The sequence below is a fragment of the Plecotus auritus genome (assembly GCF_963455305.1).
Source record: "Plecotus auritus genome assembly, chromosome: 1".
Classification (NCBI taxonomy): Eukaryota; Metazoa; Chordata; class Mammalia; order Chiroptera; family Vespertilionidae; genus Plecotus; species Plecotus auritus.
In genome coordinates this window covers 223512408-223539631 of record NC_137770.1, presented here as the reverse complement: position 1 = coordinate 223539631, position 27224 = coordinate 223512408, and the positions used below count along the sequence as shown (strand labels likewise).

General features: G+C 42.3%; 1 protein-coding gene and 1 pseudogene across 5 annotated transcripts in view; one reads left to right on the top strand and one right to left on the bottom strand.

Moving 5' to 3' along the window:
* RFC1 (replication factor C subunit 1) overlaps positions 1 to 20948 on the bottom strand; it is a 70142-nt gene extending 49194 nt beyond the window's left edge. For 2 of the 4 annotated variants that reach the window (XM_080681458.1, XM_080681459.1), the window contains exons 1-4: positions 20681 to 20948; positions 6548 to 6676; positions 1994 to 2069; positions 92 to 211 (exon numbers count right to left, since the gene is read on the bottom strand). In XM_080681458.1, the coding sequence (XP_080537584.1) occupies positions 92 to 211; positions 1994 to 2069; positions 6548 to 6676; positions 20681 to 20683 (328 nt within the window). In that variant the 5' untranslated portion in view covers positions 20684 to 20948. Of the gene's footprint in view, positions 1 to 91; positions 212 to 1993; positions 2070 to 6547; positions 6677 to 10694; positions 10893 to 20680 lie in introns of those variants that run through there. The other 2 variants (XM_080681456.1, XM_080681457.1) reach the window with 1 other exon arrangement.
* On the top strand, positions 3240 to 3981 carry LOC308253875 (transcription factor BTF3-like; annotated as a pseudogene). Its single transcript has one exon. The product of its transcript is annotated as a transcription factor BTF3-like (transcript).
* Positions 20949 to 27224: the final 6276 nt, after the last annotated feature.

Here is a 27224-nt window from a genome sequence, read left to right as displayed (position 1 = left end):
ACAAACCTTGACCTTTATTTGCACATTACAATGAGAAGCACAAGAACATAACACACACTGCTTCTCTATAAAACACATCCAGTATCCTTACCTGTTTCTGAAATGTACGTAACAGGATCCTGCCGCAGAATTTTACCAGGCTTAGACAATGGCAATTTTTCTGGTTGCTTTTTGGCATTTTTCACCTGTATTGTCTCCTCTGACTCTGAATCTGTACATGAGAGGAAAATAAAATAAAGCTTTGAAAGAAATGTAATACAGTGTGTTTTTAAAGTGATTATTGTTAACCAATTCCTCAGGGTCATCCCTTTTGAAGCACATCTCTTCTGTAATTCTCACAGGTTACTTCTACCCAGTGTTAAGCCTTTTATTAGTTTTCTATTGCTCTTGTAACAAATTATCACAAACTTAGTAGCTTAAGGCAACACAAAGTTTTCATCTTACCTTTCTACAGGTTAGAAATCTGAGTCTCACTGGACTAAAATCAAAGTGTCAGCAGGACTGATTCCTTTCTGAATACTCTAGGACAGAATCTTCTTCCTTGCCTTTTCCAGTGTCCAGTGCCTGCCAGCATTCCTTGGCTCATGGCCCCCTTACTCCATCTTCAAAGCCAGCAACATTAAGCAAAGTGCTTCTCATGCTGCCTCTCTCCAGTTCTCTGACCTTCCAGTCAGTCTCTCTTTAACTCTCTTCTGCTTCGCTCTTCCTTGTGACGACATTGGGGCCACCCAGAAAATCCAAGACAATCTCTCCAATTTAAGGCCATGTGATTAACACTTTAATGCAACCTACTACTTTAATTTCCATTTGCCATGTAAACTAACATATTCAGAGGTTCCAAGAATTAGGGCAGACATCTTTGGGGGCCATTATTCTGTCTACTACCACCTAATCACCCAGAGCCCTTACATATAAATCAGGACGAAGTGTAAGTACCCAGTATAGTGCCTAGCACAAAATAAGTATTTCATGAACGTTAGTGTCCTTCCTCTTCATCGTGCATTTAGAAATCCTATCTCATGCTACTCTATATTGTATTCAAAAATTGTTCTATCCAGTTTCCAAAAAAGATGGAAACTCATGGGAAATGGGGATATGTACTTTTTTCAAATTTCTTATGCCCTGGTCAGATGGCTCAGTTGGTTGGGGCATCGTCCCATACACCAAAAAGGTTTCAGGTTCCATCCCCCGTCCAGGCATGTACAGGAGGCAACTAACTAATGTTTCTCTCTCTAAAATCAATAAAAAAATATCCTCAGGCGGGGATTAAAAAATTTTTTTCTTACAATATACAGCAGTAAGACTCAATAATTACACAAGTACTTTTAGAATTGAGTCCAAATTCTTTGTCGTCACTGTCAAAATCCTGACAATCTATAAATGCTTTCTTAGGTTACATTTTTAATTTTAGACTTCACACCAAATGGATCTTCTCCACAAAAGCAAACCTAAAAACTTCTGAGTCCTACCATTATTTAAAGATATAAAAGGCACGCATAAAAATTGACATTCCCTATCTTAAAATTATATTCAAAGAAAAACTTTACAATTGTGTTTGTCCTATTTTAAATGCAACAAAAAAGGACAAGCTCAAAAGCACAAAAATTAAATTTTAGCTGTTTCTAAAGCAATATTCTAAGGCACTATTTTTCAAGTTAAGCTTCTAAGAACCTTAGCTGGACAAGAAGGTAATATTTTTTTAAATAATATAGTCAAAGTAAGTTGGAGACATGCTATATATACTATACATAATATATCCCTCTCTAAGAAAAATGTTAAAGAAAAATGTTAAATGCATTAATATAGATAGGCTCTGATAAAGTCTGCAGTATAATAAAATTGTTTTTTACTGTATCAAGCACAGAGCCTTCTCACATGAGCACTTATTACCATCACAGATAGCTGTGTGTCTCAGAACATCAGTTTGAAAAACTCTGTTCTAAGAAAAAGAAAATAATTTTAAAACTTTAAAGCTCCTCAAAAGAAATATTACCTGAATCATAGATGATCCTCTTTTTCCTGTTTGGTTGCTTCTGTTTAGAGTCATCATCTTTACAAGAACTATTTACCTATAAACATCACAGTATAATTAGAACACAAAGAAGCCTATATAACTTAGTATTTTTTTCCTCATTAGATTTAGGCTCAGTGATTCTCAACTAGAAGAAATTTTGTCCCCAGGAGACATTTTTGCTTGGCAGCAGCAGGGGAGAGGAGGCTAGGTTTAGTGGCATCTAATGGGTAGACTAGAGATGCTACTAAACATCCCAAAATGCACAGGACAGTTATCCACCAAAAGAATTATCCAGCCGAAACCGGTTTGGCTCAGTGGATAGAGCGTCGGCCTGCGGACTGAAGGGTCCTGGGTTCGATTCCGGTCAAGGGCATGTACCTTGGTTGCGGGCACATCCCCAGTAGGAGGTGTGCAGGAGGCAGCTGATCGATGTTTCTCTCTCATCGATGTTTCTAACTCTCTATCCCTCTCTCTTCCTCTCTGTAAAAAATCAATAAAATATATTTAAAAAAAAAAAAATTATCCAGCCCAAAATGTTAGTAATGCCCTGATTAGGCTACAGAATAGGCCAGACAATAATTGCATTGGATGGAAAAGAAGAAATTATAGAAAAGCTATATTATTATTCAGCTCCACTTTCAACACTAACCTGTGTATAATAAAGAGTAAAAGGATGTCAGATACTACAAAGCATAAAATTAAATAAAACCAGGGGAAAAGGTATTGTTTATATGATACTTATATATCACATCTCTAACATATTCAAATTTTCCCAAAAAGCAGACAGGAAAAAACTGACTATAATCAATTATAAGGTAGGATTTTATTTCTAGCCCTTATAATAAAACATCAAAAGTATAAAAATAATCCACTAACTTGCAAGGAAATGAGAAGAATAAACCATTATAATTCGAATACACCACTGGACTAGAGGACAGAATCAGAAGCAATTACTATAACTCAATAGTAAGAGAAGAGGGTATCCAAGAAGGGAGAGAGCCACAGAAGGAAAGTCCAAATCCTGTCAATAAACTTAGCCCAAGTCTGGGGCTATCTCCTAAAATATGTATGCATGAAACAACTCCAAGTGTCCGGCTAACATTAAAAGAACTAAACAGGCCATCTTGCATCCCCGCGTGTGTGTGCTTATTCTCTGCTGGTCTGCCCTAGACCCCCTGAGTGTCAGCCCTAGTCCCCCGCGCGGCCCCGTTTCCTCTCCAACAAGATGAAAGAAACTATTATGAACCGAGAGAAACTCGCCAAACTGCAGGCACAGTGCGCATTGGTAGGAAAGGAGCTGCTCGTAGAAAGAAGAAGGTGGTTCACAGAACAGCTACAGCAGATGATAAAAAACTCCAGTTCTCCTTAAAGAAGTTAAAGGTAAACAATATCTCTGGTATTGAAGAGATAAATATGTTTACAAACCAAGGAACAGTGATCCACTTTAACAACCCTAAAGTTCAGGCATCTCTGGCAACGAACACTTTCACCATTACAGGCCATGCTGAGACAAATCAGCTGACAGAAATGCTACCCAGCATCTTAAACCAGCTTGGTGCAGACAGTCTGACTAGTTTAAGGAGACTGGCTGAAGCTCTGCCCAAACAATCTGTGGATGGAAAAGCGCCACTTGCTACTGGAGAGGATGATGATGATGAAGTTCAGATCTTGTGGAGAATTTTGATGAGGCTTCCAAGAATGAAGCAAACTGAACTGAGTCAACTTCTGAAGAAGATAAACTTGAAGAAGTTTCTGGGAGCTGCTATTTTATATTATGACTGCTTTTTCAAATTTTGTTTATGGATCTGATAAAATCTAGATCTCTAATATTTTTTAGCCCAATGCCCCTGGACATTGCAGCTCTTTTCAGTTTTTGCTTATACACAAATCATTCTTTGCAGCTAATTAAGCTGAAGAAGCTTGGGAGTAAAGTTTGAAACAGGTTAATAAAAAATAAAAAAATGAAAGATTTCAGCTGCTGCCCATCACAGGGAATACAAGAGTCTGGAGTTTGAGTTCAGCAGAGTTAACTAACTGCCTGCTAAATCAAAAGAATCCAAAGTACCTACACCAGTGGTCGGCAAACCGCGGCTCGCAAGCCACATGCGGCTCTTTGGCCCCTTGAGTGTGTCTCTTCCACAAAATACCACGTGCGGGCGCGCACGTACAGTGCGATTGAAACTTCATGGCCCATGCGCAGAAGTTGGTTTTCGGCTCTCAAAAGAAATTTCAATCGTTGTACTGTTGATATTTGGCTCTGTTGACTAATGAGTTTGCCGACCACTGACCTACACTATATCATTCACGCTGTCCATGGTAAAAACCAGGATACAAAGAAATAGGAAAGGTAGCCGATGATGGTCAATTTCATGTATCAACTTGACTGGGCCACAAGATGCCCAGATATTCTGAGTGTTTTTATGAGTTTAAGTTTTGGGATAAATTTAACATTTAATTTGATAGAGGTAAGGCAGATTGCTCTCCCTAATGTAGGTAGGTCTCACCCACTCAACTGAAGGCCTAAAGAAAACAAAAGGCTGACCCTCTCCTAAACATAAAAGAATTCTTCTTTCTTGACTATCTTCAAGCTGAAACATCAGTTTGTCCTGCTTTCAGACCTGAACTGAAACAGGCTCTTCCCGGGTCTCAAGCCTGCCAGCCTTCAGATTTGAATAACACCACTGGCAATCCTAATTCACACAGGCCTTTGGACTCAGAGATGAACCTCACCATCAGCTATTCTGAGTCTCCACTTGTCAACTGTAGGTCTTGGGACCTGTCAGCCTGTATAATCAAGGAAGTCAATTCTTTATAATAAATCTCTTTACACACACACACAAACGCACACACATACCTTACTGGTTCTGTTTCTTTGAAGAACCCTAATACAGATTTTGTTACTGAGAAGTAGAGTACTACTATAACAAATACCTAAAATATAGAAGTGACTTTGGAACTCGGCAATGGTAGAGGCTGGAGGAGTTTTGAGGTACATGCTAAAAAAAGCCTAGACTGCGGAAAAGGGACTATTGGTAAAAATATGTACGTTACAAGTGATTCTGGCCTGACCAGCATGGCTCAGTGGTTGAGCATCAACCTATGAATCAGGAGGTCACAGTTCCATTCCCAGTCAGGGCACTTGCCTGGGTTGCGGACTCAATCCCCAGTGGAGGGCATGCTGGAGGCAGCCAATCCATGACTCTCTCATCACTGATGTTTATATCTCTCTCTCCCTCTCCCTTCCTCTCTGAAATCAATAAAAATATATTGTTTTAAAAAAGTGATTCTGGCAAAGTGTCAGGGATAAAAGGTGAGAACTATAAAGAAAGCCTCTATCGCCTTAGAGAATATACGTATCATCATGAACATAATGTTGGTAGAAATATAAATATTAAAGGTCATTCTGGTAAGGTCTTAGGCAAAAATGAGGTTATTAGAAACTGGAGGAAAGGTGATGCGTGTTATCTATATATATAAAAGCCTAAGCGACCATTATGATGGAACAACCAGAACGACTGGAACAACCGGTCGCTATGACATGCACTGACCACCAGGGGTCAGATGCTCAACACAGGAGCTGCCTCCAGCCCGCAGGCCCCGACCTCCGATGGAGCCTGTCAGCCAACCTCCTGGTCCCTCCCCCTGGCCAGCAGGTCCCAATCAACCAATCAGGGCCAGACCTCAGGCTGGAACAGGGAACCAGGGGTGGGTGGCAGCGAACGCAGACGGTGAGGGAAGGCAGGGAACCGCATGGTGGCGGCGGTGGCGGCGCACGAGCAGCAAGGGAAAGAGGAGGCGGGGAGGCGGGGAGGCAGGGAGGCAGGGAACCTAATCGGCCCTGATCGCTTGCCAGGCCTAGGGACCCCACCCGTGCATGAATTTCATGCACCGGGCCTCTAGTCTATATATATATAAAAGCTAAGCAACTGGAATGACAGGTCGACCAGTCACTATGACATGCACAGACCACCAGGGGGCAGACGCTCAACGCATGAGCTGCACCCTGGTTGTCAGTGCACTCCCACAGCCAACCTCCCGCAACCCTTCCCCCCGCCGGCCAACCTCCCACGGTCCCTCCCCCTGGCCAGCCAGCCCCCTCAGATGGCCCTGATAGCCGGCCAGTCCAAGGGACGCCACCCGTGCACAAATTCGTGCACCGGGACTCTAGTTAAATGATAAAATTCTTGCCCAAGGAAGGCAGGCAAAAAAAATAATAAAGCTTTCCAAAGCCTTTTCTCACCAGAGTCCAATACCATTCACATGGGTATAGGGACTCATGTCTCTCTATGAGCAAACTTTGGTCTTAAACAAAGTTTTTACAACTGCAAAGTGTTCCATCTCTACTTCAGGAAAGCGTATGATTTCAATAAGCCATATTAATTAGAAATAAGTACTAGCTCATTACTTTTCTACTTCCTCTGCTAAATGATTTGAAATCTGTATTTACTCAAGGCTCCCTCAAGTCCTATCAAGTCTAGGAACTGAGTTGATTTAACCTTTCGTACAATTCTAAATTGTATTTGGAAAACTTACCTTGATTTCCTTTATTCCTTTCTTTGCTTTTGAAGTTTCTTCAGCAGACTTTGTTTTCTCATTCTTCTTTACTGTTTCACTTGCAGGTTTCTTTCCACTTGGTATAACCCCAAAGAATTTCCGAATATCCTAAAAGCAAAAAAGAAGATTTATAAACAAACATTAACTGCATAAAATACTAATTTCAATTGTAAAAAGGGACACCTCTATACACACATTGGTTTACCTTGAGTACTTGCTTTTTTTGTTAAATATATTTTTATTTATTTCAGAGTCAGGGAGAGGGAAAGATAGAAACGTCAAAGATGAGAAAGAATCACTGATCGGCTACCTCCTGCAGGCCCCCACTGGGGCATGTGCCCTGACCAGGAATCAAACCATGACCTCCTGGTTCATAGGTCAACACCCAGCCACTGAGCCACACCAGCCAGGTGAGTAATTTCATTATGGTGACACAGTTCCATGTGTAGCAGCATTCTTTTTATATGCAAAAGTGAACTGATAAAATTACCTGAGTTAAAAATGATTTGCCTAATGAAAAACAATATTAATTCTAAGAATCGGGCCAAAAATAAGTGATATTTTTGTTAACACTAGCACAATTACTGAAGTAGCAAGTAATAGGTATTTATTGTTCAATCATGCACATACTCAGACCACCATCCCAGGCAGAGTAGCAAAGAAGATGAAGAGTTGTAAAATATAATCCTTGTCCACAGGATTTACAATCCAGTTTGAAAGAATAACTGCTACAATCCTGATTATTTAAGACTTTAACAACTAAAAACTTTGACATTATTTTCCTTTATATGAGTGTGCCAAGTTCTGAAGAAAAAAATTTTGATGCTTATTACAATACTAGAGGCCTGATGCACGAAATTCATGCACGGGGGGGGGGGGGGGGTCTCCTCAGCCCAGCCTGCACCCTCTCCAATCCGGGACCCCTCAAGGAATGTCCGATTGCTGGTTTAGGCCCGATCCCCTAAACCGACAGTCGGACATCCCTCTCACAATCCTGGACCGCTGGCTCCTAATCGCTCACCTGGCTGCCTGCCTGGTCGCCCCTTACTGCCTCTGCGTGCCAGCCTGATCACCCCTAAATGCCCCCCCCCCCCCCGCCGGCCTGGTTGCCCCCAACTGCCCCCCTCCGCCAGCCTGGTCACCCCTAACTCCCCCCGCTGCCAGCCTAGTTGCCCCTAACTTTCCTCCCTGATGGCCTGCTCACCCCTCATGGCCCCCCCGCCAGCCTGGTTGCCCCACGCAGCCTACTGCTCAGTCATTTGGTCATCCCTCAACAACCCCCCTGTCGACCTGGTCGCTCCACACAGCCTGCTTGTTCAGTTATTTGGTCATCCCTCAACAACCCCCCTGCCGGCCTGGTCACCCCACGCAGCCTGGTGTTCAGTCGTTTGGTCGTCCCTCACTAACCCCCCTGCCGGCCTGGTCGCCCCATGCATCCTTCTTGTTCAGTCCTTTGGTCGTCCCTCACTAACCCCCCTGCCAACCTGGTCGCCCCACACAGCCTGCTGCTCAGTCGTTTGGTTGTCCCTCACTAATCCCCCTGCCCGCCTGGTTGCCCCACACAGCCTGCTGCTCAGTCGTTTGGTTGTCCCTCACTAATCCCCCTGCCCGCCTGGTTGCCCCACACAGCCTGCTGCTCAGTCGTTTGGTTGTCCCTCACTAATCCCCCTGCCCACCTGGTTGCCCCACACAGCCTGCTGCTCAGTCGTTTGGTTGTCCCTCACTAACCCCCCTGCCAACCTGGTCGCCCCACACAGCCTGCTGCTCAGTCGTTTGGTTGTCCCTCACTAACCCCCCTGCCAACCTGGTTGCCCCACACAGCCTGCTGCTCAGTCGTTTGGTTGTCCCTCACTAATCCCCCTGCCCACCTGGTTGCCCCACACAGCCTGCTGCTCAGTCGTTTGGTCGTCCCTCACTAACCCCCCTGCCCGCCTGGTTGCCCCACACAGCCTGCTGCTCAGTCATTTGGTCGTCCCTCACTAACCCCCCTGCCGGCCTGGTCGCCCCACGCAGCCTGCTGCTCAGTCGTTTGGTCGTCCCTCACTAAACTGCCTGCCAGCTTGGTCGCCCCACTCAGCCTGTTCAGTCGTCCGTTTGGTTGTTTCGGATGTGATGGCCCCTGGCACTTTATATATATATAGATACATGTGTACACGCACAGCACACAGAGATTTGTGACTAAGCCAATAAACAAAGCAGATAAACAAGGTACATGGACATGTTAAATTTTCTGCCCAAAAAGATTGAAGAGCCGAAACCGGTTTGGCTCAGTGGATAGAGCGTCGGCCTGTGGACTGAAGGGTCCTGGGTTCGATTCCGGTCAAGGGCATGTACCTTGGTTGCAGGCACATCCCCAGTGGGAGGTGTGCAGGAGGCAGCTGATCGATGTTTCTCTCTCATCGATGTTTCTAGCTCTCTATCCCTCTCCCTTCCTCTCTGTAAAAAAATCAATAAAATATATTTAAAAAAAAAAAAAAAAAAAAGATTGAAGACTTCCCTAGTTTTAAACCCTCTTATGTAAACTTTCCCAATACAGGAAAGTCACAAATCTATCCTAATAAAATCCAAGTCTAAAAAATACTGTTTATGGCCTTAGCTGATTTTATTCAGTGGATAGAGCGTCAGCCTGTAGACTGAAGAGTCCTGGGTTTGATTCCAGTCAAGGGCATGTACCTTGGGGTTGCAGGCTTAATCCCTGCCCCTGGATGGGTCAGGGCTCATGTGGGAGGGAAGGCAAAGAAACATCTCACATTGATGTTTCTCTCTCTGTGTCCCTCCTCCTTCCTTCCACTCTCTCTAAGAATTGATGGGAAAATATCCTCAGGTGAGGGAGGAGTGACAACAACAATAACAAAATACTGTTTTGGAATGAATACCTCAGCTATAAAACCGGGACATTTGTGTCAGGTGCTAAAGAAGAGATGGATGATTTGACCCAGTGATCCCACTTCTAGGAATATATCCTAAGAAACCCGAAGCACCAATCAGAAAGAATGTATGCACCCCTGTGTTCATAGCAGCACAATTTGCAATAGCTAAGATCTGGAAACAGCCCAAGTGCCCATCAGTAGATGAGTGGATAAAAAGCTGTGGTACATTTACATCATGGAATACTATGCAGCAATAAAAAAGAAGAATCTCTTACCCTTTGAGACAGCATGGAGGGGCCTAGAGAGTATCATGCTAAGTGAAATAAGTCAGTCAGAGAAAGACAAGTATTACATGACCGCACTCATATGTGGAATCTAAGTAACAAAATAAACTGATGAACAGAGTAGATCCAGAAACATGGAGCAGAGTGTGGAATCTCAGAGGGAAAGCAGGGGAGGGTGGGTGGGTAGGAGGTAATCAACCAAAGACCTTGTATGCATAACCCATGGACACAAACAATAGGGTGCTAAAGGCCTAGGGTGGGGGAGGTCAGGGGTTCAATGGGGGAGGGGAGGGAGACATATGTAATACTTTCAACAATAAAGAGTTATTTAAAAAAAGAGGAGGAGGAGGAGGAGGAAGAGGAAGAGGAGGAGATAGGTAATAAAAAAGCCACAGTCTTCTGTATAACTTGCACAGAACTGAATTTGAGGCTGACAACTACTTACATTACTGCTTCTGGAGGAAATGAGAATTTCACATTAGATTTTCACTTTTGACATTATCAAGTGATTCTTCATTTCAAACAGTGGTGACTATGTAAAAACACAGACACACAGGCACAGAGTGCACATGCACCATGGAAAAACCAAAACTGAAGATTAATAATCAGGTTTAAAACAGCAGTGTTTTTCAATGTTTTAGAACCGCAAATGCTTAAAACCGCAAAGAGAAAAAACAATTCAGGAAATGAAATTGTTGGTAAGGTTGAGTAACTGCTGAGCGTGCTGAGTTTGGTCTGTACCACACTGCTACTCCTCCACATTGTGACAACCTTTCCTTCCCAAGTAATTCTATTCACAACCCCTGTCCCATCCTTTCCCTTTAGTTGCCCTACGGCCCCACACTCCCCATGCCTTATCCCTGATGGCAGCAGAAGAGTTAAAGAAATCACAGTTGATCCAAGTAACACACACTAAAAATCTAAGCTTTTGGAAAAGAATTTTCAGCAGAATGAAAGCCATTTTACTCATACCTTTTTAGTATTACCTCTAATGTGAGCAGCCATCTTGTGTATAAACATCTAAAAGGCAAAGGCCGCCAATCTGGCCTTACTTTATAGAATGTGACTTCACCTTAGTCTTCAATTAACATTTTCTGTTTAGTATTCCAGGTCTTCAAAGATTTAAAAAAATGTTGAAGAACAAGTCCAGTGGCTAATCATATTCCCAAATAATGAATCTAAACAGCAGAATAAGCAGGAAAAGGCATAAAATTTTGAATTTACTTTTGCAATCTTGGCAAAGAGAAGGCCTTCCAAGCAAAACATCAAGGCTAGAGAACATCCATAAAAACAGATTTGACTACATAAAAATAAAACAAAAGATGCCATAAACAAAGTTAAAATACAAGCAACTAATTTGAAAATGTCTGCAAACATCTATATATATAAAAGGCTAATATGCAAAGTATCACCTCGGGAGTTTGACGGGAGACCGGGAGTTTGACGGGAGACCGGGAGTTTGATTGCTTGCTATGACATGTGCTGACCACCAAGGGCGGTGTGGAATGAAGGGAGGCCCCAGCTGGCAGCTGGCAGCCAGGGAAGGAAGGCCCCTGCCAGCAGCTGGAAGGCCCCGATCAGCCCTGATCACCAGCCAGGCCTAGGGATCCCACCTGTGCACAAATTTCTTGTACCGGGCCTCTAGTATTATATATAAAAGGGTTCCTACAAATCAATAAAAGATAAACCAATAAAAAATAAATAAAAGCTACTAATAGGCAAATTATAAAAGAAATGTAAATATCCAACATAAAAAAGATGCTCAACTTCACAAATAATAAACAGATAAATTAAAACTGTTTCTCTAAGTTTTAAAAGACTGATAATGCCCAAGCTTGTCATGAATGTGGGAAAACAGACGTTCACACACTACAAATGCTGATAAAAGTAAAAATTGGTGCAACCTTTTCAGAAGACAATCCAGCAATATTATCAAAATTATAAATGTGCACACCCTTTGTCTCAATGTTCCATTTCTAAAAGAAATGGTAAAAGAAATAAAGATACTTTTATTTGGTGAAACCAAAAGAGAGTTAATAATTAACTCTTCTTACTTCTTTCTTCTTACTTCTTAATTTAACAAACTGGTCAGTTCAAAGAATGCAAAAAATGTAGGCAAAGATCACATAAAGTGAAAACAAATTTTAGCAGAGATAGCTAATAGTAAGTTTTTCATGATTTTACTTAGAGCTATTGGACATAGATTTATCTCTTTTGATGATCATATATAGTAAACGGGGCAAATAGAATGACACATCTCCATTTTATAGATAAGTGGAACTGTAAATCAAACAGGCTTTTTGTGTTTTGCCACTTATTACTGATGAATTAATTACTTGATTTCTCTGCCCCTTTGTCTCCTCGTGTTGCCACCTGCCTCAGTGGATCCCTATGGGAATTAAAGGTGGCCCACCAAAACCTCCAGAATGAAATCTGATCCTCCTATTCCAAATCTTTTTCATAGTTTTCCACTTGACCATGCCTGCCCCTTCACAGTTGTCCTGTGATTCTAAGGATCCATACAAAAGTAGCCATCCCCCTACAATTAGGAACATTGCCTTTCCCTTCTGATTATTTCTGATACATTTGATCCTGTATGCTTACAGACAGGCACTGTGCCAGGGACTTAAGATGGGAACAGGAAATAACACTCATGGAGCTACCTGGGTGACAAATTAGTATATAAAGAATTAAGTATGGAACAGTCCTAAGAGCTAATCACAGAAGAGCATTATGGTCAGGGAATAAGAGCATTAAGAGCATTAGAAGCACCTGACACAGAGTGCCTCAGGGACAGCTCAAAAAAACCAACACCAAGAAATCAGTATGGAGGTTTCCCAAAAAGTAAAAAATACAACTACCATCTGACCTGGCAATCCCTCTTCTGGGTGTTTATCCAAAGAAATCCAAAGCGCTAGTTCAAAAAGATATATGCACCCCTATATTCATTGCAGCTATATTTATAATAGGCAAGATATTGTCCATAGATGAAAGTGTCCATAGATAGATAACTGGATAAAGATGTGGTACATATATAAAATAAAATATTACTTGGCTATAAAAAAGAATGAAATTTTACCACTGCAACAACATGGATGGACCTAGAGAATATTATGCTAAATGAAATAAGTCAGAGTAAGACAAATACCATATAATTTCACTTATATGTGGAATCTAAAGAAATCAAACAAATAAAACAAACTCACAGATACAGAGAACAAACTGATGCTTGCCAAGTGGAAGGGAGTACTGGGGGGCTACGTGAAAAAGGTGAGGGGCCTAAGAAGTTCAAATCGGCAGTTACAAAATAGTCACAGGGATGTAAAGTACAGCACAGGTAATAGGGAATACAGTCAATAATATTGTAATAACTATGTATGGTTTAGGTGGGTACTAGACTTATTGGGGGAATCATTTAAGTTATACAAATGTCTAACCACTATGCTATACACCTGAAACCAATATAATATTGAATGTCAATTGTAATTGAAAAAAAAAAAATGTTTTTATTTAAAAAAAAAAAAAAAAAAAGGAGCCCTAGCTGGTTTTGCTCAGTGGATAGAGTGTGGCCTGCGGACTGAAGGGTCCCAGGTTTGATTGCAATCAAGGGCGCATGCCTGGGTTGCAGGCTCGATTCCTAGTAGGGGTAGTGCAGGAGGCAGCCAATCAATGATTCTCTCTCATCATTGATGTTTCTATCTCTCTCTCCCTCTCCCTTCTTCTCTAAAAATCAATGAAAATATATTTTAAAAACAACAACAACAAAAAGGAACCAAGGAACCTGTCCTGGGTCCTAAAATGACTGTAAGATACTTTTGATAGTCACAGAAATCTAAATTTAAATACACTGCTGTTAAGTTCCATAAAGCAGGCTTGTCTATCTTACCACTGTATCTCAGGCACTGTATCTCAGATGACTAAACGCTTAATTAATACTCATTGAACACATGAGCAATTATTCCTGATGTCACTAACCTTCACACCTGGGCTCAGAGATATTCTTAATTATGTAAAATAAAATTCATGGTATATTTGTTTTTAAAGATTGTATATTAAAAGAATCTTTCATTAGGATTAAATTTTTGCTGTGATTTTACCAGTTGCTTTAAGAAATTTTAAGTATTAAACTAACACTTATTGTGTATTATTTCTGAAGTAAATTATTAAAGTTAACTTATAATTGATCCTTATAATGTGGACTCTTGTCATATTACTATATTGTGGCTACAAAAAGCAAAATACTTTCACTTTTAGTAGGATACTTCCTCTTCTTAAAATTTGTTTTCAGCCAAAGAAATTTTTTTTTAGAAAAATTCAGAAATATCTCTTTATAAAATCACTATTAATGATAAGTAAAGTCAAACACAGGCCTCAAGAACTTATCTAAGGAAGATACCCATAAGTGAAAAAAAGAAGTGCAGTCTGAATAATCTTTGAATAACAGTTTCAAGCTAAAAATAATTTTAAGGGCCTGCATCAACTTCCTCCATTCAATCATTCATTTATTCATTCACCAAATATTTAGTGAGACCTTCTATGGGCCGAGAACTATTCTTTGTGCTTGGAATAAACAAAACGGCAAAAACCTCTGTTCTCATGGAGCTTTCATTCTATTTTCTGCTTTTGGTCTTTCTGCCTTTAGAAAGTGAGGCAGAACATAGGAAATAAAGAACAGACAAAATAAAGCACAGCGGGGGGGCGGGAGGACAGGAATGGGGACTGGATGAGTCTGGGGAGTACAGTGAATAGAAACTGCTTCTCCTGCTTGCTCTGTAATCTATTCAGTATACCTCAGAAGCTGTTCCCAAGATAATGAAAGACATTTTCATTCTTACTTGTGTCAAGATAGATGTGTAAGATTCTGAAGTTATAATATTTATATCATGAGCCTTAAACTACTCTTTCAGAGAAATACTGTATCACAAAAAGTTTTCAGGTACCTGATCAAAAAATATAAAACTGGCAAAATTAAGCAGAAAATGTTTATCTAATTTAGGTTTAAAATAAGTAAGTTCTTCAAACCTCCTTGGGATAACTGAAGCATTTGAAACTGTTTATGCCCTATCTAATAGTTTATTTCGGCCTTTTGACATTTTCACCAGAGTTAATGTACTATGATTATGGTTTTTATTCATCAAGAAATCAAATTTTACAACTGACTCCAGGATCTTAAAAAATCATATTTAAACTACTCAAATAAATGTTGAATTCTTTTTTTCAATCCTCACCCAAGGGTATTTTTTTAATTGATTTTTAGAGAGAGAGGAAGGGAGAAGGAGAGAGAGAAACATGAATCAGTTTCCTCCCCTACATGGCCCAGCCAGGGATCAAACCCGCAACCTGGGTATGTGCCCTGACCAGAAATCGAAACTGCGAACCTTCAGTGAACAGGACGACACTCAAACCAACTGAACCACACAGGCCAGGGTTGAACATTGAAATTAAGCTCACATCAAAAATACTAGTAGACCTACAACTTAATAGAGTAAACACTGTATTTCTCTAGGCTAATTATTCATTGTCATTAAATGTTCAACAGCTCAGACATAAAGTCATGCAGAAAGGATTAGAGGTGTTTTATAGCAGTAAGTTTTATATTCTAATTCATTTCTCTTTTTTGGAATTACAAAGTTTATTTGTACTTATTCATTCATTTCCTGAAAATGTGCCATGTGCCAGGCACTATACAGCAATTGCCTATCCTTGTGGCCCCTATCTTTGCCGAGCTTATATGCTAGTATAGAAAGCTGTCAATAACAGGTTGCCTATGTATTAAAAATATGCCAAACTGTGTGCCAAGGAAGCAAAGTAGGTCTTTTCACTAATCATACCAGTCATTTTATACAGGTCTGCATTCCGGGCCTCCTCTGAGCTCCATCATGTAACATCTCCTCGATACATCTCTGTCCAAATGCCCAAAGGTCCCTCCAACTCCTAACATCCAAAACTAAGCTCATATTCCGCCAAGACATGTTTCTCTTCCCTTGTTCCCAACCTCACACATAGTACAATCACTCACCCCAAACAGAAAATGAGCACTGCTTTTCCTCCTACCTCTGACCCTCCACCTAGTCATCCTATCTAACCTACGTCCCAAATACGGCTGTCCTCTTCCCTGTTTCCATTGCCCCTGCCCTGATTCAGGGCTCCATTTATTTGTTTAGCAAATCCTTAACTAAATAAATGATTTAAGTGCCTTTAAAAAATTAATTTATGCCCTAACTGGTTTGGTTCAGTGGACAGAGTGTCTGCCTGCGGACTGAAGGGTCCCGGGTTCAATTCGGGTAAAGGACACATGCCCAGGTTGTGGGCTTGATCCCCAGTAGGTGTCATGCAGGAGGCAGCCAATCAATGATTCTCTCTCATCATTGATGTTTCTATCTCTCTCTCCTCCCTTCCTCTCTGAAATCAGTAAAAATATTTTTTAATTAACTTATTTAATTCACAAAACAACCCTACGAAGTTTTTTAACTTCAATTTACAGATGAGAAAATTAATAATGCCAACAATACATTCTCCAGTAAAAGTTTTGAAATTTAAGTTGCTCCTAAATATAAGCAAAAGACTCTTGCATTTTCCTACCCTAAGATGTAACTAACAATTCTATAACACTGTCAGAGAGAAGCAATGCCCATCAAGTGGCCCAAATGTGATTTTAATAAACATGTGCCAAGACTAAGTACCAGACTTCTCCAAGTACTCAGAAAAACAAATTTTCAAAAGTCTGTTATCCAAGGACTTAAACATAAAACGGGAAACCATAGAAATCTTAGAAAAATCCATAGAGAGCAAAATATCAGACATAAGTCGTAGCAGTATCTTTACCGATACAGCTCCTAGGACAATGGAAACTAATAAGAAAATAAACAAATGTGACTACATCAAAATAAAAAGCTTCTGCACAGCAAAAGAAACCATCAACAAAACAACAAGAAAGACCACTGAATGGGAGAACATATTTACCAATGTTATCTTCGATAAGGATTTAATCTCCAAAAATTTACTGGGAACTCATACAACTTAACAAAAGGAAGATAAACAATCCAATCAAAAAACGGGCAAAGGACCTAAATAGACACTTTTCAAAAGAGGACATACAGAGGGCCAAGAGAGATATGAAAACACTGGAGGCCCAATGCACGAAATTCATGTAAGGGTCTCGGCCCTGGCAGCCCTGGCTTCATCTGGAAGGTCATTCTGCTGTTCTGTTTAATTAGCATATTAGCTCTTTATTATATAGGATCCTCAAAGTCACTAATCATCTGAGAGATGCAAATCAAAATGACAATGAGATACCATCTCACACCTGTCAGAATGGCTATCATCAACAAATGACAAGTGCTGGCGAGGACGGGGAACCCTTGCGCACTGCTGGTGGGATGCAGACTGGTGCAGCCACTGTGAAGAACAGTATGGAGTTTCCTCAAAAAACTAAAAATGGAACTCCCATTTGACCCTGTAATCCCACTTCTAGGAATATATCCCAAGAAACCAGAAACACCAATCAGAAAGGATATATGCACCCCTATGTTCATAGCAGCACAATTTACAATAGCTAAGATTTGGAAACAGCCTAAGTGCCCATCAACAGATGAGTGGATTAAAAAACTGTGGTACATCTATGCAATTGAATACTATGCTGCTATAAAAAAGAACTCTTACCATTTGCAACAGCATGGATGGACATGGAGAGCATTATGCTAAGCGAAATAAGCCAGTCAGAGAAAGATAAATACCACATAATCTCACTCATTTGTGGAATATAGTGAACAACATAAACTGATAAACAAAAACAGAGCCAGAATCATAGAAGCATCAAACAGACCATCCAACTTAAGAGGGAAGGCAGGGAGGGGTGTTAAGAGATCAACTAAAGGACTTGTATGCATGCATATAATTATAACCAATGGACACAGACAGTAGGGGGGTGAGGGCATGTGCTAGGGAGTAGGAATGGCTGGAGAGAGGTCAATGGGGGGAAAAGGAGACTTATGTAATACTTTAAACAATAAAGAATTTAAATTTTTTAAAAAGATTTTTTTTTAAGTCTGTTATCCATACCAAGACATTTCCAATTTGACTGGTTATAAATCAATAGTTAAGAGATAAAATTTTGTAGTAAGTACTCCTCAATCCACACTGAGGAAAGCTATCAAAGTATCTTTAATTTCAAAAGGCCAAAGTACAAACATTGATATAAATTCTGACATATAACCAAACAGCTCTAATTACTTTTTTAGATTGCTAATGTCCGCAATCAATAAATAAATTATACTTATCAAAATGCAAAAAAGAAAGCACTGTCTTCATTTACCTATGTCACTGTCTTCATTTACCTTTGAAGAATACAGGACTTTATACAAAGTAAGTACTGCAGTGCTCTAAAGATTAGTTGCCAAAATATTATATTTCAATTTTTATTTTTCTATTTTGAGAACTAAGAATTATAAAAGTTTGATTGTTTTTACATAGTATACCAAATCCACAAGCAGAAACTGATTAGCAACAACACATTTCATAAAATCTATCCAAATGCAAAAAATTTTTATCTTAAAAACCACCAAAATGCTAAATTATATCTAATATATTTTTCTGATATAACCCGTAGCAGCAAAGCAGAGACAAACTATGAAATAATTTTAAATTATTTAAAATTATGTTAAGGCCTTATACTTTGAAAGCAAAAAGCTGTTGGAATGCTTTTGCATCATGTTAGGAATAAGACATGCCTTCCAACATTGTAGAAGTTCTAGCAAAAGCAATTAGGCAAGAAAAAAAGAATAAAATAAAAAGCACTTAGATTGGACAAGAAGTAAAATTACCTCTATTTGCAGATGAAATAATCTTATACATAAACAAATCCACTTTAAAAACCATTAGAATTACTAAATGAGTTCAATAAGGTTGCAGGATGTAAGATCAACATACAAAAGTCAACTGTATTTCTAAACTCTTGCAATGAACAATTCAAAAGTGAAATTATAAAAACAATTCCATATACAGTATCATCAAAAAGAACAAAATACAGCCCAGTTGGCATGGCTCAGTGGGTGAGCATCAACCTATGAACCAGAAAGTCATGGTTCAATTCCCCGTCAGGGTACATGCCCTGATTGTGGGCTCAATCCCCAGTGTGGGGCGTGCAGGAGGCAGCTGATCAATTATCTTTCTCATCACTAATGTTTCTCTTTCTCTCTCCCTTCCTTTCTGAAATCAATAAAAATATATTTTTTTAAAAAGAACAAAAAGCCCTAACCGGTTTGGCTCAGGGGATAGAGCGTCGGCTTGGGGACTGAAGGGTCCCAGGTTCGATTCCAGTCAAGGGCATGTACCTTGGTTGTGGGCACATCTCCAGTAGGAGGTGTGCAGGAGGCAGCTAATCGATGTTTCTCTCTCATCGATGTTTCTCTCTCATCGATATTTCTAACTCTCTATCTCTCTCCCTTCCTCTCTGTAAAAAAGCAATAAAATATGTTTGTTTGTTTTTTAAAAAAAAAAAAAAAGAGTCCTTCCTGAGAAAATTAATTAGTAGAATGTGAATGTATAATGCCTACCACATGCTAGGCACCAAAATGGAAGCTTTACATGTATTATCTTGTTTAATCCTCAAGACACTTATTTAAGGCAGCTGTATTTCCTTCTTTTACAGGTAAGAAGATGGAGGCTTAAAGAGTGTAAAGTTAAGCACCAAACCTCAAACTGATTAAATGGCACAACCACACTAAAACATCCCCTCACTCTCACCTTCAAGACTCCAAATCTCATCAAATTTCCACAATACTATAGTGCCTGAAGTATGATCATTTTATGGAGGGGGTATAAACTAGTGTTCTAATTCTAATTAAACAACGTATTAGTTGTATGACAAATTGCTGAAACTCTGAAAGCCTTCTTTACCATCTATAAAACTAGATTGCTGTGAGGTTTGAGAAAAGGTAGTAAAACAAACAGGTCACATACTGACCTGAAGAAGATACTTCCTCCAAGGTAGCTATAATCATTATTTTATCCCTCTGGGAGAAGAAACACAGAGCTGCAAGGTTTCCCAATTCAGCATAAAAAACTTCCCCCCACAATGCCGGCATTGTGACAAACTGAAGAATGATTGGAGAAATTATGTCTAATCATTCAGTATATTCTGGTGTAATGAACATCATAAATTGTCCTTTGAATTAAAAAAATCTCAAACACAGACCTGTATCTATGGCCCTAGCACCGTGAATGTCTGTTTTGACAGCTGCATAATTATCTCACTCTTCATTTAAATGCTTTATGCACAATCATGCACTGAGGTTTCTGGGATGTTGCTGTGAAGATTTTAACATCAGGTGGTAAGCGATGACAGCTGTCAAATGTATTACATCTGTTTTACTCTGAGTCGTCCCCACCCACCCTGGCGGGGGGGGGGGGGGGGAGGCCGGAGGGGAGAATCGTGTTAACCTTTTGACTTTGGTACACTAATCAAAACAAAACAAGACACCCTCCCCACGCCCTAGGTCTCCAAACGCCTGAGTGAGGAGCTCCGGAAACTGTTAAAAACAAAGTTGAAGGCCTGAGATAATTTATTCATAAGAAAAAAAGTTTGTTACATTCCTTTCCCTTATGACCTAAAAACGCTTTGAACCCTTTACCAAGGACCTAAACCCAGGTCCGGGGCAATGCTGAGCAGGAAAACAACTATTCTGCACCCCAAAACCTCCTTCGAGACTCTCTTCCTTCCTCCCTTCCCCCAAGAGTGGAAAAGAGTGCCACTGCCGCGCAGCCCCAAATGCCCGGCGCGCTGGCTGCCAAGGGAAGCTGGGCGACCGACGCCCGGTGGGTGGTCCCCTCCGTGCCTGGCTCCCCTTGGAGCCGCGCACCCCGTTCCCCCGCCCCGCCCCTCCACACCACGAGGGCCCCGTCCACACCCGCCCGCGGTCTCCCGAGCCCAGAGCCGCACGGCCTCCCCGGGGGCTCACCATCGCAGCCCCAGGACACAGCGCGGGCGGGCGGGCCGGCGGGTTGGGGAATCCGTTACCGGAGCTCGGGACCCATTCGCGCCAACAACTTCTCCCTCGCAGGGGAAGGAGGTGGAGGCGCGGCGCTCGGCGATGACGTCAGAGGCGCGCGGCTTCCCGGCGGTGCGGGCCGCGGCGGGAAGTGCGACGTGGACGCCGGGCGGCGCGGGCGGGCCGCAGCCTCGCGAGGAGCGGCGGGACCCCGCGCAGAGTCGCGCCCTCGGGTTCTGGCGGGGGCGCTCGAGAAGAACTTCCGAGTTCGGCTTCCTGAGGAAGGCGGCTCCCCAGGTCCTCCCGGCCTCACGTTGCGGGGTGCCCTGCCCCCCACAATAGCTTTCAGCTGTTCCCACCCGCAATAAGAAATACGTTTAGGAAGAACGTTTCACATATTATACTTAAGTCGCTATTTTTAAACAAGAGTTTCACCAAACGGTATTTACTCTGATGTTTATTTTTTTTCATGTTTGGCCCACCGATTGGTTTTTTTCACCTATTAAGTGGAGACCCATAGTTTGAAAACCACCAGGGTAAGGATAATCTTTGGGAGCAAAAAAGGACTAGTGAAGTCAGCTGGCCATCACCACCCACTCCATATTATAAATGAAAAATATGAGGCCTAGTCCTGCCCGCGTGGCTCAGAAGCTGAGTGTCGACCAAAGAACCAGGAGATCACGGCTTGATTCCGGGTCAAGGGCACATGCCCGATGTGCCTGGATTTCAGGTTGGATCCCCTGTGGGGCGTGCAGGAGTCAGTGATCAAAGATTCGCTCTCGTCATTGATGTTTCTCTCTCCCTCGCCCCTCCTCTCTGAAATAAATTTTAAAATATTTTTTAAAAATAAAAATATGAGACCTAAACAAGCTAAGGAGTCCAGCTTTATTCCAAAACTAAGCCAGACTAGGAATCTAGGCCTCCAAACCTGCCCTGCCAAGTCCCCCAAACAGCAGCAGGGGGAGGGGGGTGTGAAGCCCAGTCATAACCAAGGTGCATCTTTTTTTTTTTTCTTTATTGATTAAGGTGTTACATATGTGTCCTTATTCCCCCATTACCCCCCCACCCCCCTCACTCATGCCCTCACCCCCCTGTTGTCGGTGTCCATTGGTTGGCTTATATGCATGCATACAAGTCCTTTGGTTGATCTCTCCCCCTTACACCCACCCTCCCCAAGGTGCATCTTCATAGAAAAACAACGATCCCAAAGCTTTTGGAGTGAACAGATTTTATATTAATAGACTAGAGGCCCGGTGCACAAAATTCGTGCATGGGGGGGGGGTGTCCCTCAGCCCACCCTGCAGCCTCTCCAATCTGAGACCCCTCGAGTGATGTCTGACTGCCCATTTAATGGGCAGTCGGACGTCCCTCTCACAATCCAGGACTGCTGGCTCCCAACCACTCGCCTGCCAGCCTGATCACCCCCTAACCGCTTCTGCCTGCCAGTCTGATCGCCCCCTAACCACTCCCCTGCCAGCCTGATCGACAGCTAACTGCTCCCCTGCCAGCCTGGTCCCCCCCAACTGCCCTCCTCTGTGGGCCCAGTCACCCCTAACTGCCCTCGCTTGCAGGCCTGATCGCCCCCAACTGCCCTCCCTTGCAGGCTTGGTCACTCCCAACTGCCCTCCCCTGCTGGCCATCTTGTGGCGGCCATCTTGTGTCCACATGGGGGCGGCCATCTTGTGTGTTGGAGTGATGGTCAATTTGCATATTGCTTTTTTATTAGATAGGATAAGCAACAGAGATGTGGAATAAAATGTGACATTTGCATACAAGTTTAAGAGAAAACATAAGACCCTAAGGCTTTCAGTGAGAAGAGCAGTATCTCCAGCTTCAGTCCTAGACTTTCAAGTCCTCGCGAGCCGCTGTTTGCCGCTATGTTGACTAATGAGTTTGCCGACCACTGTCCTAACCCACCCACCCACCCACCCTGTTAGGACTTGCACTTTATCACACCAATGTCTCTACAATGAGAGACAGCGAGGTCTCTGGAATACAACAATGGCTAAGGATGGAGAGTTGGTATTTATTAAGCACCCACTATAATCTGTGTTAGGCTTACAACTATGGACTGTCCTAGTTTGGTTCATTTAATCCCCACGATGACACTGTCTACTATTATCCCCAGTTTACAAAGAAGTAAATGATTACTCATGAACAAGGCCTCATTGCATGGGTCCCTTTGAAGCCAATGTGCTAGGGTTCCCAACCCCACCACATTCTGTTGGGTCACCATGGGCAACTTACTGTGCCTCAGTTTCCTCATCTGTAAAATGTGAGTAATAGTACTACTTCATAGGCTTGTTATAGAACTCTTCCTGGCACATAAGCAGGTAATAATTTTTTAAGTCAGCTATTTTTTAATATATTTTTATTGATTTCAGAGAGGAAATGAGCGGGAAAGAGAGATAGAAACATCAATGATGAGAGAGAACATTGATTCGCTTCCTCCTGCATGCCCCACACTGGGGATCGAGCCCACAACCTGGACATGTGCCCTGACCTGGTCATGTGCCCTGACTGGGAATCGAACCATGACCTCTTGGTTCATAGACCAACGTTCAACCCCTGAGCCATGCTGGCCAGGCAAGTCCACTATTATTATCATTATTAATTACACAAGGCTAGGTATTATCAAGGGAGATAACTCTAAAAATGAACTTAGCTACTTCACAATTTTGCTTAGAAATACTTGAATGGGGAGGAGAGGAGTCATTAGATTTTTTGAGAGATTAATAAAAACTGTGAACCTGCCTGGCCAGTGTTGCTCAGTGGTTGAGCATCTGCCTATGTACCAGAAGGTCATGGTTCGATTCCCAGTCAGAGCACATGCCCTGGTTACAGGCTGATCCCCAGTAGGGGGCAAGCAAGAGGCAGCCAATAAATGATTCTCTCTCATCATGGATGTTTCTCTCTCTCTCTCTCTCTCTCTCTCACTTCCTCTCTAAAATCAATAAAAATATTTTTTAAACTATGAACCTACTCCTCAGAAAAATGTACATAGAAGACACATCACATAAACCTTTGCCTATATGAATCCATAATGATTTTACATATGAATCCAAATATGAATCCATGTGTGGAAATATCCTCCCACCAATTAAATAACCAGGCCTGGCTGAGAGGAAGTTGCACTTCCCACTCTTGAAATAAAAGGGAGCCAGCAAGCAAGGGCACAATGTAAATATCCTATCTAATAAAGAGGGAATATGCTAATTGACCATCACTCCGTCACAAAGATGGCTGCACCCACAGCTGAGGCCAAGTTCCCACAAGGAGCCTTAACAAGCAATCAGCAGGGACCTGAGGCTATGCCCTCCCCCACCTGGCATGGCTTGACAGGGGACCTCAGGCGGCGCCCCCCGCCCTGGCACCAGGCTGGGGGACCTCAGACTGCACCCCCCCACCCGGTGGGGATTGACGGGGGACCTCAGGCCACGTCCCCCGCCCCAGCACTGGACCAGGGGACCTGAGGATGCACTCTGCTGCCTGGCTGGGCTTGACAGGAAACCTCAGGCCGTGCCCCCCACCCAGTGGGGCTTGACAGGGGACCTCAAGGTGCAACCCCAGTGCTGGGTCAGGGGAACTCCGGCCATGCCCCCGCCCAGCGGGGCTTGACGGGAGACCTGAGGCTGCACCCCCCTGCCAGTGGGGCTTGACGGGGAACCTAAGGCTGTGCCCCCCTCCCGGTGCTGGGCCTGAGGCTGTGCACGCCCTGCTTGGTGGGGCTTGACGGGGGACCTCAGGCCATGTCCCCCATCTGGCGGAGCTTGATGGAGGACCTCAAGGCATGTCCCCCACCCCGGTCTGGGCTGGGGGACCTCAGGCCAGCCCCCTCCCATCCTGGAGCCGGGCCAGGGGACCTGAGGCTACACCCCCTGCCCGGCAGGGCTTGACAAGGGTGAGACTTGCCGGGTCTGGATCTAGCCCAATGGAGGGGGGAAGGCTGCTGGGTCTGGGTCTCACACGATTTTGAGGTGCATGTGGGTGGGCGGGGACTTGACTCTGGGTCCCATGTTGAGCCCCAGACTCTGACAGAAGGAAGGTTTTCATATATATTTTACTAATTTTCTTTCATCTCTGACACTTCTATTATAGAGAAAGGGCAAATAGCAATATTAAATTATTTCCTCTAATTAATGCCCTTTTAATGTGCACGAATTTCGTGCACCGGGTCACTAGTAGCTTAATAAAATCCTTAGATTGAGACTCTAATAAAGTAAAAATTGTTATTTACCAAAAAAGTATGCAAAAACTGACAATTCATGCCTTCATGTATAATAGTATGGATTTTTCAATCTTTAAGGATACGAGTTACCCATTTGTGTTAGCAACTAAAATACTGGTGAGGCTCCAAATAAAAGTAATAAACCTATTTGTCCCCTCATTAGTAATTTTTAAAAAATATATTTTTATTTATTTCAGAGATGAAGGGAGAGGGAGAGAGAGATAGAAACATCAATGATGAGGGAGTATCATGGATCAGCTGCCTCCTGCACACCGCCCCACCCCTGGGGATCGAGCCTGCAACAGGCATGTGCCCTTGACAGGAATCGAACCTGGGACCCTTCAGTCCACAGGCCGAAGCTCTATCTACTGAGCCAAACTGGCTAGGGCCCCTCATTAGTAATTTCACTACTTATATTGATTCTGACAGTCATAGCAATCACATATACTATTTACAAAAGCAAGATTTATCCACATTACATAAAAACTATCCTATATAACAAAAGCGTAGTATGCAAATTGTCCCCTTGACCAGAGTTCTTCCGAGAGTTCAACCAGGGGTCAGACCAGCCAGGAGAAGGGAAGGAGGCCCTGGCCGCCTGCCACCAGCCACCAGGGACCCTATCAGTGCACGAATTTCGTGCACTGGGCCTCTAGTAATTTCATATGTCTTTATCACTACAATAATCACAAGAATAATATTTATCCACTTTACATTTGCTGGTTCCTTTACCTGGAGTCCATATATGAATCTTTGCCTATAAGTTTAGAGGACCTAAACCAATTTACAATGTTTATTGTGTTTAAATAAGTAAATAAGATGTATATTAAAAGTTTTTATCTTATTTTTAATTATAGTTCACACTCAATATTATTTTGTATTAATTTTAGGTGTACAGCATAGTATAAAAAGTTTACATATCTTTTCCATTATATCACTTTTAACTTTTTTATTTATTAGCATTTTGAAGCCTCCTTTGAATTTAGGTGGGACTTCGATCAGAAGCCTGTAACTTCCAGAAAGATACTGAATTTAATTTCTTGGATTTTTTTTTTTTTAGGAACATTTGCTTGGAAATATTGTATCTCAGAAATATTAAAAATGACTGCATCTGCTTTGATACTTCTCACCCGATCCTGGGCTGGCCTGTGACTGATTGGACCAAAGAAACGGTGAATACAACACTATGCCAGCTCCCGACAGCTTTAAGAGGACTGGCGACTCCCACCTTGCTCTCTTAAGAGGCCTCAGCTGCCATGTAAAGTGAGAGAAGGGGCCAGCGGAGCCCAGGTCCATAGCCATCTCCACCAGGTGCCAGAATTACCAGTGAAGCCATCTTCCCAGGTGCTGGTGGGATTCCACCGTGACCCAAGCCAACACTGTGTAGAACAGAAAGATCACCTCGTCACGGCCTGCCTCAATACTCTGACCCACAGTAGTGTGAGCATAATAAAATGATTGTTCTTTTAAGGTGCTAAATTTTGAGCTAGTTGGTGTGAAGTAATAGATAACCAGAATAGAAATATTTTAAAGGGCTCAAAAAAATAAGTATGAATAGAAATCTGATGCCTATTTTTTTTTTTACTGTGGTGATTTTTACTCATGTACTATTCAACAAATATTTATTGAGCTTCTGCTATGTCAGCACTTTTTTTGTGTGCATGCTGGGAACTCACAGTAAATAAGAGAGATAGGCCCTAACTGGTTTGGCTCAGTGGGTAGAGCGTCGGCCTGCGGACTGAAGGGTCCCAGGTTGGATTCTGGTCAAGGGCATGTACCTGGGTTGCAGGCACATCCCCAGTAGGGGGCGTGCAGGAGGCAGCTGATCGATGTCTCTCTCATCGATGTTTCTAACTCTCTATCCCTCTCTCTTCCTCTCTGTAAAAAATCAATAAAATATATTTTTTTTAAAAAAAGAGAGAGAGATAGTCCCAGCTTCCTTGAAGTTTTTTTTTTTAATATATTTTATTGATTTTTTACAGAGAAGAAGGGAGAGGGATAGAGAGTTAGAAACATCGATGAGAGAGAAACATCGATCAGCTGCCTCCTGCACACCCCCTACTGGGGATGTGCCCGCAACCAAGGTACAAGCCCTTGACCGGAATCAAACCTGGGACCCTTGAGTTTGCAGGCCAACACTCTATCCACTGAGCCAAAATGGTTTCGGCGAAGTTTATATTTTTGAGGAAAAATAAATTTTTTATTGTTAGATAACAGTGAGTGCTGTAAAGAAAATGAAGCAGCATGCCCAGCCAGTGTGCTCAGTGGTTGAGCATCAACCTAAGA